Here is an 18,408-nt window from a genome sequence, read left to right as displayed (position 1 = left end):
GGGCCCGGGCCACCCAGGCAAGCAGCCTCTGGATTGCTCTTCCTGATCTCTCTTATCTCTGGGGAGTTCCAAGGACTGAGGGTGGCCTGATGACTTTATCTTAGTTTTATAAATTAAAAAGATTTAAAAATCATATTCACATTCATCATGGCCTGGCAAGAGCCATTATTCCAGAGCATTTCATTGTTCTCCTACTGTGGTAGGAAGCTCTGGAAAACCAGTGTTGACCGAGTGCTGGGACTAGAGCTCTCTCCGGCCCCAGGCTGGACTTCAGGCCTACAAAGTAGGCAGCTTTCTTCCAGGTGCCTGGCTCAGGGCAGAGCTCTGCCCACGCCTCCTTTAGCCCTGGCCCTGCAAGTAGATTTTGAGGGGACAGGCTGATTCACCGGGATGCTATTTGAATGGGGAGCTTGAGACATCACAAGTTGGAAAGCGGCCCTTTGTTTTTCCCTAACTTTTGTTTACCTTTCTTCTGGCCTTATTTGCTAAGAAAGCCAACTCAAATTACAGTCAAATAGTAATTTGTGCTTCCCCCCCTTCCAGTCCTTTATTTTTTAAGAGGTTTGGCAATATCGGGGTTGTTTTTTCTTCTACTTTTTTAGCTTAAATTTAAGCAGTCAGCAGACCCCAATAAATAGACTCTGACAGAGTGGGTTTTGAGAAATTCTTCCTTTAATGAAAGAGCGTCCCACGTATATGCAAGGAAAGTGAGGAACATAGGCCTTCCCCAGAAGATGGATGAATTTCCATTCTTCGATGGAACTCTTTTTCCCTCTTACTCAATCTGATAGAAAATAATTTTCCCAAAGCATAACAAGGCAGTTATTTGCTAGCAGACGAAGGCTGTCAGCCGCAGTGAGATGAAACAGATAGTTTCAAGTTTGTGAACTGTGGGTGGTGAACACTATCAGAAGAAATGTTAATAAGCTGAAAAGAGCTTTCTGGAGAGGGCTGGAACTTCTCAAATGCAATACAGCAAGTGCCAGCAAGGCTTTTCTAAGTCAGAAAAAACGCCAAATTTTCACCTTTTTCATGAAAGTTTTCTTTTAAAAATGAGACACTGATAAATAGTACCCTGCAGCATCAGCCTGTTGTCTGTGGTAGAACAACAACCACAGAGGAAACCCTCTCGGGAGTGGCGAGGGACAGGAGGAGCTTGCGGGATGTCCTGAGCCGTAGAAGTGGATGGGCTTTGCCCGGCGGGGAGACTCTGTCCTTCATGACCGGCAGTGTTGTGGCTGACCATGGCCGCCATGCATGTGGCCCTTCCTTGGGCGCCAGCCTTTCTGTGACCGCAGTTCTCCTCGAGATTTGAGTTTGTCGGTATTTTTTGTGGCTGTCGCACTTTGTTTTGCTTGACACGTCTGCTTGAGGTTGAGGGTCTCTGCGTTGTCTGTGTTGTTCTGGCCCCCTGCTGTGAGCGGAGGCAGGAGTGCTCCGGGGGGTCGGAGCGGAGGCCCGCCGGCGGCCTCAGACACGCGGCCTCAGTCGATGCAGAACTACAGTCTCCCTGTTTCCCCCGCAGGTGTGATGGATGCAGACTCTGCTACCATTTGGGCTGTTTGGACCCCCCCCTGAAAAAGTCTCCTAAGCAGACAGGCTATGGATGGATATGCCAGGAGTGTGACTCCACGTCTTCCAAAGTAAGTGAGAAAGGCCCCCGGCCGGCCCTCCCGGTGTGACTGCTGGGCCTGCTCGCTCCGGCCCCGGGCCCCAGGCCCTGGGGTGCACTGGCACCTTTGGGACTGAGGCCCCCTGAAGCGATGTGCTGCCAGATCGGAGGGAGGAGAAGCCTCCATTCAGCTGCCCTGGCTGACTCTGTATGTGCGCGCGTGCGCACGCGTGTGTATGTGTGTGTCCATTGTGTGCACGTGTTTGTGCATGTGGCGGGGCACTGGGGTCCTGGCCCCAGAGGAGATCCCTTGCTTACCCTCCTGGGCATGGACGTGAGATTCGTGGCCCCTTCCTCTCCCAGTGTGGGGGCTGGCCATCCCACATGGTTGGCGGCCCTGCCGAGCGGAGTGTTTGGGTGATTTTCCTCAGTGTTTCTGCCGTGTCCAGATTGTCCTGAGCTTGTTGTAAATCGGACTCGAGGTTCAAACGCCCTCCTCACGTTCCCTCTGAGCCAGTTCCCAGGTCCCGCTCTGGCTCCCTGGCTCGTTGTAAAGGAGCCTGTGCAGAAGGAATCAGAAAATGGGAAGGGCTCCTGAAGCCCTTCTTCCACAAGGAGATGGGACTGACGGGGCAGGCGTTGGGCCATGGGGACCCCACACCTGGAGGGACTCTGCTCAGCATTGGGGACGTGGGGGGCAGAGCCTCCTCCCAGCAGCGTTTGGCTGCTTATCTCTGGCTGGAGAACCTGGTGAACACCTGGGAAGGGAGGAAGGGAAGCTTGTTTCTTCCGGGATGCTGGAGGCGGCTTGCCGGGTTTCCTGGGACTTAGTCGAGATGGGCCCAGAGCAGATGTGTGGTCTCAGGGCCCCTCCTGGTGGTCAGCGGCTGCTACTTCACTTGGCTTTCTAAGCAGCAGAAAACCTGAGAGGCCTTTGGGCGGTTGCTGCCCCATGCAGCCTTTCTGGCACTGACCGAAGCTGACGGCGACGTGCTTTTGTGACCATTCATTGCCCAAAGTTGGGAGCAGCCGTTCAGGCCGTTTTCAGATTGCTGTCCGTGTGCTTCTATGACTGAGACTTGCTTGTATTCACTCCGGAAAAAATTACCATAAAAACCCTTGCCTTCTCTCAGTGGAGACTTCTGGGAGCTCTGAGTGGATATGCGGTAGGAAGGAGTGTTTAGGGGAAACTTGTAGGGCTTTTTTTCACTTCTTTAAGGTTGAGATTGAGTCAGTAATGCTCAGCATCTTCAGTCTTTCTTCCAAACCATCGATCTAGATCGGGTGAATGTCATCATGTTTTTCAGCAAGAACAAGAAGACTTGGAATCTCATTTTTAGTTTCTATGAAGACTTTTGCATCTTTTTTCATGTAAAATTTTTAGAACTGATTTAAAATATAAATTTAGTATTTCAATATTTGAAATTAGTTCTTCATTTTTTTTCTTACTGTTTTTTGTTGCTAAAATGGGCATTTTCATATTTGCAGTGCTGACCAGGAAAAATTAACATTGATTTTGTCGGCATAAAGCTCCGAGGTGTTTGGTAATAAAAGTTCTCCTGGGGCATAGTAGAGGACATCCAGTGTCCATCTTGCTGATCTTATAAAGACACAAGATATGGTCACTGTTTAAGGCATTGGCATGAACCAGGGAAGGAAAGCAGCAACATAGAATAGGTGACAGAAAGCGTGTGGGACCTGGAGGCAGGAGGACCAGGCTTATTCGGGGCTGAGACCAAAGCCCAAGACACAGGCAAGTCATTTGACCTCAGTGAGAGAGCCTCCATTCCCTCATCTGTCCAATGCTGAGTAATAATACCCTGGCAGGGACATGGCTCCGGGGCATGAGGGCAGCATCTTCTCCGCCAGCCATTCTGCCCGCCACCCAGGGCTGAGGAGAATTCTCACCTTCCTGAGCTCCAATCTTTGTGGCAGACCCGTGGAAGCTGAAGAAGCTCCAGAGTTCTTGGGTCCAATCCCTTGGTCTTCCTCCCTTGAAAAGGGGCTTCCCAGGCTCAAGGGATGCTGCGACTGCCCATGACGGCTTACAGTGGCTTCTCCAATAAGCGGTTTAGTCAAAGAAGGTGTGTGTTCTAGGTTCACGTCCGTGGTCCTCCAGGACTACTGGTGAAGTTTGTGCTTCCGGGGTGCTGGCCACGTCAAGTCTGTTCGTGGCACCTGCAGCATTCTCTCACAATGGGAATGGCAATGGGTGACGCTTGGGCACCTCGGAAGAAGAAAGTCCCCAGAAGATGAGTGCGGGAAGGGCGTATCCAGCTCTCCCTCTGCAGACTTGACCTTTGAATCACACTTGGCCTGGTGCTCATCGTCCCTCCGCTTCCTGGTCCTTGCCCTTGCTTCCGATTGGCTTTCTGGACCCTTTCCTGGAGCCAGATGTGGTCCAATGCTCCTATTCTTCTCACCCCATTTCTTCCATCTTCTGGACAGATCTTGCCTACAGCCCCATGGAGTCCATTGGGTTCCTGGCATTCGAGATTCTCCCTGCAGCCCTCCTTTCTCTGCCCTTTGCTTGGCTTCTGTTTCTGTTTTCACATTTCCTCCTCATAGCCCCCCCTTTTACCTTTACTTTCTCAGTAGAATTTTAGGTCATTAGGATTTGCTTAAGCTTTGGCTCTAACCCCAAAGAGTCCGCCACTTGTCTGGAAGTGGCTCCCCAATGATGGTTAAAGTTCAGATTCTGTGTTTATTCAGATGAGATGAAAGAAAAGCAGGCTTTTCCCCCCATGCTTTGCTGTAGTGTTTACTTCTTCGATGATAATGTTTTCCACTGTGAGTGTGTCTATGGATGCTCCAGCAGCATCTCCCCACTCTGAAAATGAAGGCAAAAGACTTGTTTGGATCTGTTTAAGTGAACACATGTGGATATTTCTCTAAAATGGCTTCCTTCCAATCTGCAATTTTCAGACCGGCCAGGGGAAGGACTTAGACATCCGTCACCTCCACTACAGTGTGCCCGGCCGAGCTTGTGGCGGGGGGATCTCCCCAGCCTTTCATCTTGGTTTAAGATCAGTTGTGTGAAGAGCTGGGGAGTGCGCAGGACCTGCCATTAGCCCCTGCTCTGAGATGAGCTGCCTCAGCCTGGAGACTTGATTCAGTCACTGGGCTGGGCTCCTTCCGTGGCCATAAATTGCCAACGCATGTGCATAGAATGCTCATTGAGGTCTCCAGAGAAAGGGTCCTGGATCTCCCCGCCCCCCTCCCCACAAAGCTTGGCGCATCCCTGGGGGATGTGTGGGCGGAGGGGGTGTGCAGCATTTGTGTTGCATTCTGCCTGGCTCTGAGAAGAGGTCAGGGCAATTTCTCAGAGGTATAACTTGCCGCAATACATTAAACAAGCAAGTTTAATTGAGCTAGGTAATGTTGGAAATTGAATGTCTGGGTTTTATTATTAAGATTTATTAAAAATATGAAATAAAAATGAATTATCTTTTAAATGTCTTTTAAAACTTAAAGCATTTAACTCGCTCATAAAATAGATTTTATCTATATAATTTAGATGCTCATTCGGCCTTGGGCGTTTTATTTGATGTTAGGTTGAAATTTGTTTCTCAACTTGATTATATGGATCAGAAAACACTTTGGAGAACTTAACTATGCTGGCTGCTCTGATCCCCACATAGGATCCCGATCCAGTGGGATCCTAGCTTCCCTGCCACACGGCGGTCTCCTAGGATTCCTGTCAGTGATTGGTTCTTTGCCGCATCGGGGATGGGCACTGGGGCAGAGGGGTCAGGGCAGGTCATTTTATTGAATAGGAAGTGGCGTATTTGAGCTCCATCCGCTTCTACCTTTTCATGTTTGACTTGGGTGGAAGTTTGAGCTTCACTCTTTCAGAACAGACATAGGCTGCTGGCCACATCGGCTCTCTCTTGGCCACAACAGTTCAGGCCTGCTTTGGGCCTAGACAGTGGGAGTACGTGCTTACAAGTGGACCAAATACACTCCTCAGAGAACAGACTGTTAAGGGCCACTTCCCCCCATTCATCCATAGGCTATCTGCCTGCACCCGGAGCCGTTAAGGAGTTACTGAACGTTGGAAGGAGGGCCTTGCTTTCCATGTTGGTGCATCCGTCTTTGTCCCCAACTTTGGCCAAGTCCTGCTTGGCTGTCTGGCCCCTGGTGCTGCTGGTGTCGGTACATGGCTCCGTATTAACATATTGTAATCTAAAATCTGGTCACCCAAGATGCAGGAATTCTTAATGTTTTCTCTGAAGGTTTCTTAAAGGTTTATGTTGCACTGTTATGTTCTAATGGGAATTAAGCTGGGTTTTTTGCTAAATGTACCTTTTGATAATGGTTACAAATGATTATTTGCTTCAGTGGCTTGAAACTCTTTAGTATATGCTTATAGAGGTTAAATTTTTTTTTTATAGTCACTTTGAAAAGTTCAGGCGGTATCAGTGCATTTTATGCAGCGAATCCTTAAAGTGTGAAACAATTGAGATCTTCAGGGATGTCCTGCTCTCAGCTGAAGTCACGTGAATTCAGTAATTTTCTGGAAAATCTCCCTATCTAGTATAAAATTAAGATTCTTAAGTAATATTTGAAAATTAACTTTTTACCACCCCGGAGTGTGGTGAAGAAAGTATTTGAAGACCTTGATCCTGCAATCTGTAACCTTCCTATCCCAGAGTCCTTTGGATTCCTCCTCATCTGAGGGATCCGGGATTCTTTCAGAGCCTCCAGGAGCTTGGAATGGTCCTCGGCAGAGAACCAGCACCAGAGCGGGCTCCCCTCGTGGAAGGGAGCTAATTCCCCTGGTTTTCAGATGTAAGGACTCATAGAGATAGTCTTCAGAGGCCCAGAGGGATCCTGCTTCTGTTGCTGAAACCACAGGCCTTTGGGGGTTGAGGAATACGGCATCCTGTGAATCACGTCAAGCCGTGGTTTCTGTGTGGCATGGGTTCAGTGACAAACCAACTCAAGTAAACGCCATGTCTGTCAGCAGACATGGCCCAAACCAGCCTGGAATGAGAAGGAGGTCATGTGCAGGAGATGCCCGGGATCTCCCAGAGCCATGGGGTGCTCCCTCAGTTTCCCTCTGCCATTCAGTGGGAAGTTTTTTCGTTTCAACCCCAGAAATCTCTAGCTTTCTCTTACGAGAGCCCACGCCTGCTCCCCATCCTCTCCCCCACTTTCCACTCCAGATATTTATGCATTTTGAGTATGAAGAGAAGTAATTGTAAGACTTGAGGATCCCAAGTTGGCACTTGATAGCCATGTTTGAGTGGTACCCACAGCAGAGCGGCAGCCGGTATCAGGAGCCAGACGGTTCTTGGTCAGGGTCATCAGGGTGGGATGTCCTGATGTCCCTTACTGAGAAAACCAGTCCGGGGCCAGGGCAAGATCTCGGCTCTTCACACAGTGTGATTGTGGCTCGTTGGGCAGTGGCCTTCTGGGCCATGCTAAGTCTGTGATCGGGTCAACAAAATCATAGGAGCAGATGAGCAGGAAACAGGTGGCTGTTTCACTTTGGCCTTGTCGGAAATAGGGTTTTCAGATTTTCTGTTTAAAAGACGTGTGGAGTAGATTCTAAGAAGAAAGTGTCAGCATTGAGTAAGCGCCGCCTGTGTGCCAGGCGCTGTGCTAACTATGCTAGGGATATGCCAAAGAGCAGCATCCATCCCTACCCTTGATAGGCTCACGGTCTAATGGGGAGACACCGTGTAAACAGCTGGTTACAAGCATGAGATGGAAAAGCTATTGGGGAGAAAATCAGCAAAAGGAAAGCCCTGGAATAAGGGGTTGGGGAAGAAGGTGGGTATGGGGGACATCCAGAGACGACGCCCAGAGCCTGGAGGAGAAGGGGCCAAGGTTATTGGGTCAGAGAATTAGGTGGCAAGGTGTGGGGGACAGAGGTCAAGCATGAACACCAAGCATGAACAACCAGACTGTACCGAATTGGGCGTGTTTCTATGTTTATCCCGGGGTTTCCAGTTCAAATAGAAACTGATCCCTGTCCACATATTAGCCATTGATGTTACCCGTCTTTTTTACTTATTTTGTTAAACATTTTCTAGTTCTGTTTCAGTCTGTTTTGGACCAACAACAGGCTCATATGTGATTTTTAAATGTGTGATTTTTAAATGTGTGATTTTGGACTGTCTCTATCTGTGAGCAGAGCTACGTTCACGGAGACTGGCCAAGAACAGAGGGAACGCCTGGCTAGGACGCTGCTTTAGGAGGGGGTACTGGAGCCGGACAGGCTATTCTTAGCTGCAGTGAAATGGCAAAGGAGGAGATAAATGGGAACGTAAGAGGAAAAATCTATAGGGTTTAGTAACTAATTGGATGTGCAGACAGATCAAAGAGTTAACCTCCCAGGACGCTTCTAGCCCAAGTTCCTGGTGCCAGTGTATGAATAAATTGCAGAGGAAGAGTATGAATATGCACATGCTAAGCATGAGATGAAGATGTGCTAAGGATGAAAAAAATATTTTTAAAATACTTGTTGTATGCTAAGTACTTGGGGTACAAAAGCAGAAAATGCGACAGATCCTGTTATTAAGGAGCTTCCCAGCAGCCATTGGACTTTGTGCTCTTCCTTATCATCAGCATCTTTTGCATCACATCAAGCCCAGTACATTTTCCCAAGCTCTGTCTTCTGGACACCCCTCAAACAGCTGGCTACCCTTTCCCCAAATGTGCTTCTTTTCTCCCAGTTATGACATTCCCAGCTCTCTCATTCAGCCCCCAGAGCCTGGAAGACTAGCATTTGGGTTCTTGGCCCACATGTTCTTTGTGGTTTTTTCTGTGCTCCTTGTAGTCTCTCTTTTGTGTGAATGAATCAGGACACACAGCCTGGTCGTTGGGCTTGACCATTTGGGGAACTGCCCTGTTACTTTTGAAACGCTTTCCTTGTCAGCCGGGTAGAGCTCTCATTGGTATCTGGCTGACCGGTGCCAGATGGACGCCCTCGGCGTGGCATGGGAGCATCCCCCCATCCTTAGTGCTGCCACCATTATGAGTTAGCCGCCACCGCCCCACTGAGACCCGATCTCATGTGGCACTTTCTCCCTAAGAACCATGGAGTGAGGCAGTCATGACCATTTGCAGACCTTGAAACGTGTCTGGGATCCCACACCCAGAAGCGCCCCAGGGCAGCATTCAAGCCCAGGTGTCTGACCTGGCTCACTTTTGCACTGGAGAAGCTATTAGCCCCCTCCGGGAACTTGTGGAAAGTCAGCATCTTCAGGAGTAAGTTAGAAGGGGCCAAAGCATTTCCTTCAGACAGTCCCGCTCCCACCCTGCCTTTGACCTTCTGTATGCTGCAAGCTCAAAGACATCTAATGAACCCTCCGGAAGCTGTTTCAGCACCGCGTCCCTTTCTGCCAAACGGCTCCATTTTGAATGCAGCCCTGAGTGACCCTCCAGGGGCTTTCGGCCCCAGAATCCTCTCTCCTTTTAGCTTCCTAGAAACAAGCTTATTTGGACCCATCATTTCCAGTGTCCTCTCAGTGGCTAATAGTGAGTTATGGAGGGAAAATGTAATTGCTCAGCACATGAAATTTCTAGGCAGAGGTTTGGGGTTTTATTTTTTAAAGTGCTTTTTAATGATTTCTAAAACCCTTTATGAGAGAAATGACAATAATTAAAGGGTGAAAAATAGGACCTATTAGGAGAGGATTATTTAGCTCCAAGAATAGAAGCAGTGAGGAGTGCTAAAGGAACTGGTGGCTTATTACAGAGAGGATGTGGCCATGGCTAAGGGCTTTGCCATCTTGAAGGCGAAACTCAGAACTGCTGGGAAGTTGTGGTAGAATTTAATCAGGGATCTACAAGCTGGGGTTCTTGAATTGCCTTTGCGTTGGTTTGTATTTTGATGATCTTTTTTCACTGTCATTGGCTTCATTTTATGCATTTAAGAAAAAGTTATTCTGAAAAGAGATCCATGGCTTCACCACACTGACCAAAGGTTAAGGACTCCCAGGGTGGGTATAAGAAACAACATGTAGAATACTAGAGCGGAAGCCCGGAGCCGGAGTCCCTCAGCAAGCTTCCAAACCTCAGCTCTCCCCCATGTTTCCAGCAGCATCCTGGGAGTGGCCCCTCCCCAGAGGCCGCACCCACTGCCTTGCTTTTCTCAGTCAGAAATCTTGGGTGATCTCCTCTTTCCTACCCCATGCAAGGGAATCCAGACATTTTCATTTTCCAGGCTACCATTGAGTGTTATTCTAATTCCTAAAACTGAAGGGAAAGGCAGATTCTGTTCCTCCACCCCATGTGCCTTTGGGCTCCCCTTCGTCAGGCCAGCACTGAGCTCTGTAGGTTCTTCCTGGGGTGCCTGCCACCCTGACCCCAGCCCTTCCTCAGGGGCCCATCTCTTGCTCTTCCCCACATATTCTGGCAATGTTGCTTCCAGCTGAATCTCCCCCAACGCGGGACTGTGCCCCTCTCCACAGCCTGTAAAGGGAACTGTTGGTGGTTGCCAGGGAAGGCCGAGCTTCTTCACCTTGTGCTCTGGCTGCCCTAGCGCCCAGCTCCCTCCCAAGGGAATGCCCTGTGGGTCGCCCTCATGCGAGTCCGGGATCCCTTGGGTAGCCTGGTTTTTAAATGCATTCAGTAGAATACATTGGATTAAGAAGAAAGCCTTTTAATTGAAGTACAGTGATTTAAATTCAAAACCAGTTCACATCCTCCAGATTAAGAAGCCTTGCCATAGACTTCCAGCTTGTTCCTCCCTGCTTTGCCCCTGTTGGGTCTGCACTGCTCTGGGTTTATTGCGCTCTTTCTGTCTTCCAAGCCACGTAGCCAGAGTTAGGCCCGTGGGCGTCCTCACTGGTTGGTGAGGCGGGAGCTCGGTCAGCAACTGGTTGGGCTTCAGGAGTCTGCCCGTGTTGAGGGAGCCCGCCCGCAGCTGAAACTTTGCTTTTGCTGAGTGGCACTTAAGTAACACCAGGCCTTTGGGGGGGTGGGGTTGGTTTGGTTTGCCTTGAGTGTGCCCGAGGCTGTTTGTTGATACAGCACAGCACATCTGAAAGATTTTTTTCTCCCAAGTAGGAGCGAATGTGCAACGTAAATAAAAATCTCTGAAAGACAGGACAAAAGAAAGCATTCCTTCAGCAAGTTTCCAGTCGCTTCTTCCCTCAGAACGGGCTATTTGCAATCCCAAGTTGATTCAGCGTTCCTGTTGTCAACATCGCACAGTAACTGGGAGGCCACCAGATGCTTGTGCAGACAGAGCTTTCCTCGACTCCGGAGAGCGTGAAGGGGCTTGCGGAAGTCGCCCAAACCCGCATGGGGCCTGGCTGCCTGGGGCACGCGGGCTCCAGCCATGGGCAGGGACGGCCTCGCCTGCCCCGGAAGCCTGGCTTTAGGACGCCTGCTCCCGTCTACTCCCTGCTGGCCCTGCGTGGTCCCATGACCTTGTGTGAGCCCGGGGTCCTCCTTTGTCAAACAGCTGCTGGTGCAGTTGCTGGGAGGAAAGAACAGGGTGAGCTCCAGGCCCTCTCTAATTGCAAAGTATTTTAAAATGCAAATACGCTGGGTGGGCCATAGGTCTGGGCACATGGGACACATGTGAATTAGCACCGAGGGGTTGTGTGAGAGAGCTTGGCCCCTTGGGCTGGTCAAAATCCCCGGCAGGTGCTGTTGCTCCAAAGACAGAATCTCACTTTGGAGTCTTTCCCTCAGAGCCCAGGTTCCAAATGGAAAGATGGTCTTAAGATAGCAAATGAGAAATTTTACATGTCAACCTTTTTTTTATTTGTAGTTTTAAACTCTCTTTATGGGAAAATAGATAGTAGGTTCTTCACTGGACTCGGTGAACGTCCTGGCCTATCAGCTGGGTCAAATGAGCTCGGTACTGCACACGTCAGCTCCCATGGCTGATTTGTCTGGACTCATCCTTCTCTCGGGAAGTTGGTAGCCATGGCCAGAGTTAGTGAATGCAAACACACAGTGGGGAGTGGCTGTAGTCTTTGTTTAACACAGACTCTCTCTTTTATCTTTCTTGCCTGCAGCCTTGATCATTTAAGGTCTTTTGGGACAAATAGTCTCTCCTGAGTAGCTCTGAAGGGGAAGTTTGGGCATCTGTGGGCAGAGCTTGCTGCTTTTCTTGGTTCACCTAGGGTTTGGTGGGAGGAGGAGAGGGCCCGCTCCCGACACTGCCTTTACATCTGCTCCCCACCTTGGGGCTTTTAGAAATCCCTTAGTAGGAAGCATCCTTGTTCTCCCACATTTTCTGGGAGATTGCTCCTTGTTTCTTATCGGGTCAGTCCATAGACAAGGCTTGATGAAATGCATGCCCCCTGGGAGTTCGACACTGCTCTGGGGCTGCCAAGACATGGCCTTAGCAGTGCCCATCCTCTTCAGAGGGGAGGCAATGTGTTTCCAAAAATCACACGGAAGGGAACTCAGTCCCTGGGAAGTTGGGGGGGAGGGGGTTGATCCAGAATGTTATGGTTGAGACGTGTATTGTGAATGTAGTTAGAAGAGCTCTTTTCTGGAATCTTTCTTCATCTTTCATCTATTTTAGAGTTTTAGAAGGCCATAATCTCTTATTCTAAGGCAGAAGTGTCTTTTAGAACTGGAGTTTCATCTCAGCTGCAGAAGGGACAGTTAGAGTCAAAAAGATCCAAGTTCAAATGTGGCCTCAGACACTTACTACCTGGACAAGTTGCTTAACCATTTTTGTTTCAGTAAGGAAGAGCGGAGAAGAAAATGGCAGCCCACTGCAATGTCTTTGTTAAGAGAACCCCAAATGAAACACAAAGAGTTGGGCCTAAGGGAATAACTAGACCCAGCGTAACTACTCCAGACAATACCAAGCCTATCTCAGAAAAGAGGAAGGGATCAAAGCCATACAGGTTTCAGTGAGTAAAGACGTTGGCGAGGGAATACCTTTCAGAACATTTGGTCACTCCCTTCCACTTCCTCAAGTCTAAGGGGGCTGACCCTTGCGGAAATCTCTCATAGTTTGTCCCATGTGCTTGACTGCTAACCTGGAAATGGGTTCCCCTAAACTCCAGGCAGTTTTAATGCATTGATACTCTGACAGAAATGTCTATCTTCCCTTTGAGTTTTTTTCCTAGACATTCCCAGAAGGCCTTTCACCAGTGCTGTGCTCATTCCCATTTTCTTGGGAATCTTCAGATGTTCTGGAGCTCCTGATTTCAAATAAAGTTTGTCCCTTGACTTTGAAGAGCATGGCTTTCCAGTGAACTCTCCTAGAGACACATGGCCATTCCAAGACTTTTACTTCATGCAAAAGGATACTTCAGTTGGGGTGGTGATGAATGTAGGGGAGATTTTTCAGGTTGAGATAGTGTCAGACCCTGGAAAATTGCTTACCTCTCCCTAGCACAGAGGTCCAGAAGGTTTCATGGAGGAGATGAGATTTTAGGATAAATCATGGAAAACACAGAAAATTTCATGGAGGAGATGAGATTTCAGGGCAAGTTTTGGAAGGCCCAGAAGGTTTCATGGAGGAGATGAGATTTCAGGATAAATCATGGAAGGACTCAGAAGTAAAACCACTTACCTCCTGAATTAGGCCAGCAAAGCTCTAGAAATAGCAAAAGACAACTCTCTTCATTGAACTCTCTCTTTTGTAAATGCAGTTTAAAGACAGCTATTTTCCCAATACACCTGTGCCTTTTTTAAAAAAAATTGTTCTCAGTAGCTGTAAATTAAACTCCTTTAATTGAACCATTGGAACGCTTTATTTTTTTTCATGATTAAGTTCCAGTTCATTCTTTAGTGAATTTAATTTAGAATCAAATTAAAATATTAACCTAACAACGTGTGAACATCTAATGGTTATAGGCACTTTTTTTGCCCCATTACTGGCTTTTTAGAGTTATTGCTGTTGGGAAACTCAGGTTTTCTTTATGATATAGTTTGTCGAGCAGAAGTCTGATGGACTTCATTTGGTCAGGCAGAATCAAGAGCTTCTGAAAGCACAGTCTTGTCATCGTTCAGTTCTAGAAATCCCCTTGGGTTGGGAGATTGAAGAGTATGATGAATGAAAACCCTGTGAGAGAGAGTTTCTGGATAATTAATAATCAATTTATTAATTAGGCTAGCCAGCAGTCAGGAAATTGGTGGCCATTGGTTTCTATTGGAAACCAAAAAAGCCCAAGGGAGACCTTCAGACACTTCATAGGCCTTTGGAAAGGGAATTCCCCAGACATCTAATAAGGTTAAAAGTCCTCGGCTCTTCCCGCTGAGAACATGCTTTGTTCATGAGACCTGGCTGACTTCAGAACTCTGGACAGGGGAATCCATCTCCATCCACGTCTCTGGTTTTTTTTCCAGAGCCATAAGCTGGCTCACCCTAAATTCTAATGGAGCAGGTCAAGGACCGGCGTTCCTTCTCTCAAGGGAGGGGATCTTCCAGTCCGGACTCAATTTATATTAAACAGAAATGAGCCTTCTTTTTGACAATAATGTATGTTGAGGACTAAGAGCAATCTCCTCCACTCAGCCAGGCCTCTCCAAGACAGACTGACCTTAACGGGAGTTAGGCCTTTGCAGAAAATGAAGGGAAAAGGGTGCACCACAGATAATAGTTATTAATAGAATGACATTAATTTCTCTCAGGAACATTTTACTGTGGCGGTGACTAGAATAAAAACACACAGAGCCCAGCTTTTCTTCCTGATGCAGAGAGCTGCCAGAGAGACAAATGCCTCACTCTGAACCCACTTTCTGTTCTTCTGCTAGGAACAAAGCCTCACGTGAGCATCCTCCATGGTTATTCAAAACCTGTGAGTTTCTCAGCACATGGAAGAGGTCCACACCTCCCTTCCTCTTCCCCAGGGGCTCTCAAGGCCTCAGCCAATGTGCTGCCCATCCCCGGCAGCTAAGGGGCTACAGCAACTGGGGGAGGTGGGCTGCCAGAACTCGTCCTCCACCTCCATCTTCCTTTCCCAAGGTTCCTCCCTTTACAAAGAATGTTTCTGGGGTCATTTTAGCCATCTACTTCACTATTGAATCATGCATAATTTGGGAACTCTGCCAAGTTATATTTAGTTTATGGATTATTGATTTGGGTTGTGTCCCACAATTTACAAAATAGAGTAATTCCTTTGTCAGATCAAAGGCATTGGAGTTGAGAGCCGACACTGAAGGGCACGGGGAAGCCTGGAAGGGCTTCCTCTGACAGGATCAGAAGCAGCTGTAAGTCGAGTCTCCGGTTTTGCTTAAACTGTTCTTCCATAAGGGGACGAAGTTTCAGCCAGTCTGGAGTCCTTGAAAACAGAGAAAGAGTCCAGGAGGACTTTTAGCCCAGATGTCTGGTGGGGGCCCATCAACAGGAAGCCATCCTTGTAAAGTGTCCCGGGTGAAAATCTGCCCCATTTCCAGGCGCTGGTCTGGACGTTGCCTTTCCAAGTCTCTGCCCTTCAGGCCACTTGGCCGCTTTAGCTGGTGGTTGGAAGGTATTTAATACATGAGTTGCCATCATTTGCATTATGTGAGAAGATTAACTTTACAAGCTCTGCTATTAATCTGAGTAGCTCTACATATTGACCTATGAAAGAGCATAATTAAGTTAGCCTAATTAAGTTAATTAATTGTCACACTCTGATGAGTTTAGTATTGAGAGGAAATTAAATGCAAATAGAAATGTGGAGCCATTGGTTTGAAATCATATTTAAAGGACTTTACAAAGATACGTTATATTCAGATGAAGACTGTATCTATTGTATAGTGGCTAAAGTGGAGTCAGTCAGACGTATTCAGAATGAAAGAGACCTGGAGGAGTCGGCCCTGTTGCTAGGAATCCAGATTTGATTCTGAGCAGAAAGACAAAGAGCTTACCACACAAGCAAAGTCCTTAGTGACTGATTGTGTTTTCCATATAGAAAAGTTAAATTCGGAGAGTTTGTCTTCTTGCCAGATAATCCCTGAGAAGCCACGATGTCTCAGGGAGTAAACCTGATGGTAACAAGCTGATGAAGAACTGGTGGTCTCTGACTCCTGCGCCTTCTGCCAGGGTGGCGTTGCTCTGGTTCCTAGGGATGGGAAATGCCGGAGAAGTGGGGAGATGGTGAGAGAGCCCCTAGCTGTGCTTCATGAGTCCCAGGCCCCTATCCTGGGGGAACAGTTTCTTTGTGGGTTTTTTTAAGCTTTTTATTTCAAAACATATGCATGGATAATTTTCAACATTCACCCTTGCAAAGCCTTTCTTCCCCACCCCTAACTATTTCAATATATGGATCAGTGTCTTTATTTTTTTTTCTTAAAACCTTTTTATTTTCAAAACATATGCATAGATAATTTTCAACATTCACCCTTGCAAAACCTTGTGTTCCAAATGTTTTCCCTCCCTTCCCCCTAACTCCTCCCCTAGAAGTAATTCAGTATATGGGACAGTATCTTTGGGTATTGAAAGATCTTGGAGAACTGGAGAAATGCAAATAGAGTCTGAAGCTATAACTTCCCTTCAGTTCCTGCCAAGATCAAGAACATGCTGTTTCTGGGAGGATCAGTGGGCATTTCAAAAGGGAGGCTGTGATGGCCACACGAAGCTTGGTCTGTGATGTTATTTCCTTGTTTGAAAGAATTGCTAGGCAGATGCATCATTTTGCACATCAGCACATCCCCCGATCAGTTTCCAAGCTGGAAAGACTTGGGATTAGCATCCTAAGACTCCCCTGATTGAGGCAAGGTTCTTAGCTTGCTGACATTTCAGAGAATGGCCAGTCTGGACCGGTAGAAAACATTTTCTCAACTGGGCGGGGAGGGGGCTCTCTCACAAGTCCCAATCCCCAGAGACACTGAATTAGAAGGGAGAGTTTATAGAACTGAAACAAAGCCTTTGATGGGCTCTGAAGATATTTATATGCAGAGAAGAACAATGAGCTTCGTGCTGGGTCCATGGTGGCAGATGAATCTGAGAGATTATGTTGTCTCGTTTTGCCTGGACCATTGCTGAAAGCCGGCCTCAGCTCTTGGCCTCTAAAGCTTTTCACAGCCTGGCCCCTGTCTTCCTTTTCCTCTTCTGCTCCACACTTCCCTCAGTCCAAACTGGCCTGTTTACCATTACTCACACAAAGCACTTGGGCTCCTCTCTCCAGGCCTTTCCACTGATTGCGCTCCCAACTTCCAGAGAGTGATGCCTTTTAGTAGAAGTCTTTCTGATCCTTCACACCATTGGAATACAAAGCTTGTGCCATTGGACTTTTTTTTATCATTAACTTTGATAAAGGCCTCAATGGCATGCTCATTTGACATTCAGTGCCCCAGAGCTGGGGAATGATAGGGCCATGGGATGGAGGAGTCAGGATTCCAAACCTTTGTGGTGTCCCAGAACATTTCCTGAATCTTAAAGCAACCTTGCATAGGGTCAGTGCAAAGTCTTCATGTGGGTTTAGAAGAACCACTTCCCCAAGAACTGCTATAAACTTTGTTTAAGCCACTTATTGGATCTGGAAGCCCAAAAAGCAGCTCTTGAGCTTTGGCTGGAATAAAAGGAGAAGTCTTGTCCTCCATGCCCTGGTTAGACCAGCTGCAATATTGGGTTCAGTTCTGATTGGTCACCACCAAGGTTGTTGACTATGTGGAGAATATCCAGAGGAAGGCAGTCAGCATGCTGAAGGAGCTGGATTCATGCCATGAAAAGGTGGTGGAAGGACCTTGTCCGGCCTACTCAGTCCCTGCACTCAAGTAGCCTCTGTGTCTGTAGAAGAGAGATTGTGTGTGTGTGTGTGTGTGTGTGTGTGTGTACATAGGCTACAGAATAGATACAATACACTTAATCCAGGATTACAGTGATGGCCTGTGAAGTTGGGGGAATCACGAAAGCATCATATAGAAGAAGATAATCTTGAGCCATGTCTGCCACATGCTGAGTCTTTATGGGAGTCTTTTATATTCAGATTTGGTTGAGATTAAATGAGATCACTTGTAACGCTGAATTTCCGTGGGCTGTTATTTTAAGTTTTGTTTATTTGAAGGATTCAGAACTAAAGATAAATAGTAACATTTTATTTAGCCGCAGATAGACTACAGTTGTGTTTACGTGAGGAAAGTGAAGAGGAATTATCTAAAGAATTTATCCATGTAAATGTCATATTTGGATAAAATGGTGACTCTCTTAAGCCCAGCTTTGTTGTTGTTGTTATTCCTTAGTTTCCATGTGGCCTCTTTTAACACTAAACTAGATGGGGAAGAAAAATTATATATTTTAAAAATACTGGTGCATTTTAGATGTCAGACTGTTACCTATCTCTATCCTGCACCCCACCCCAGCCCTCACCCCAGTTTTATGAAAGCAAAGGAGCACAATTCAACCCATCAAAGGGAAGAGGAGACAAAGAGTAAAGCCTTCCCTTGGTGAAATAGTGCAAGGTGTTACTTTGTTGGGGTCCCTCTGAAGGATGGAGGCATCCATTGCTGTGTTTATACCATATCTAAATCTCACCGTAATTTCTGCCTCCAACATCTGATGAGGTTGAAATGCATACTCTTAGAAAAATCAGAAATTTAAAAAAAAGAATAACACAAAAAATAAGGATATTGTTGACACAGTAAATCCACCTTCTGGGACATCCATGTGACTGCTCAGTTTTGTCCAGACCTGGTTGTAAATGCCAAAAGTGAGTCCTCCTCTTGTGAGAAGATGTCTTGTAAATGTTGGCAGAGTGGACTGTTTATCCAGCTTTTCTTGCAAAATTGCTAAGTAGATAGTGAGATGTTTCAGCCCCTTAGCTTTAGAGTCTTTCAGTTCAGTTCAGTGCTATTAGTAAAGCACCTCCTTGAGAATTCCTGAAACAGAGAGAGTTAAGAGAGGAGAAAGCTCCCTCTGACAGAGTTCTGTGCCTTTACCA

General features: G+C 47.2%; 1 protein-coding gene across 2 annotated transcripts in view; it reads left to right on the top strand.

Annotated features, from left to right (window-relative positions):
• The window catches only part of PHF14 (PHD finger protein 14), a 139,051-nt gene that overhangs the window by 102,664 nt on the left and 17,979 nt on the right, over positions 1–18,408 (top strand). The window contains exon 17 of one of the 2 annotated variants that reach the window (XM_031940741.1): positions 1,526–1,643. The exons of the other annotated variant lie outside the window; for it this stretch is intronic. Coding sequence (XP_031796601.1) covers positions 1,526–1,643 — 118 coding nt within the window. The remainder of the gene's footprint in view (positions 1–1,525; positions 1,644–18,408) is intronic. 2 annotated transcript variants of the gene reach the window in all.

The sequence above is a fragment of the Sarcophilus harrisii genome, chromosome 5 (genome assembly GCF_902635505.1).
Source record: "Sarcophilus harrisii chromosome 5, mSarHar1.11, whole genome shotgun sequence".
Taxonomy (NCBI): domain Eukaryota; kingdom Metazoa; phylum Chordata; class Mammalia; order Dasyuromorphia; family Dasyuridae; genus Sarcophilus; species Sarcophilus harrisii.
The sequence above is the reverse complement of the archived record's forward strand: the minus strand, read 5'-3'. Positions and strand labels throughout refer to the sequence as shown.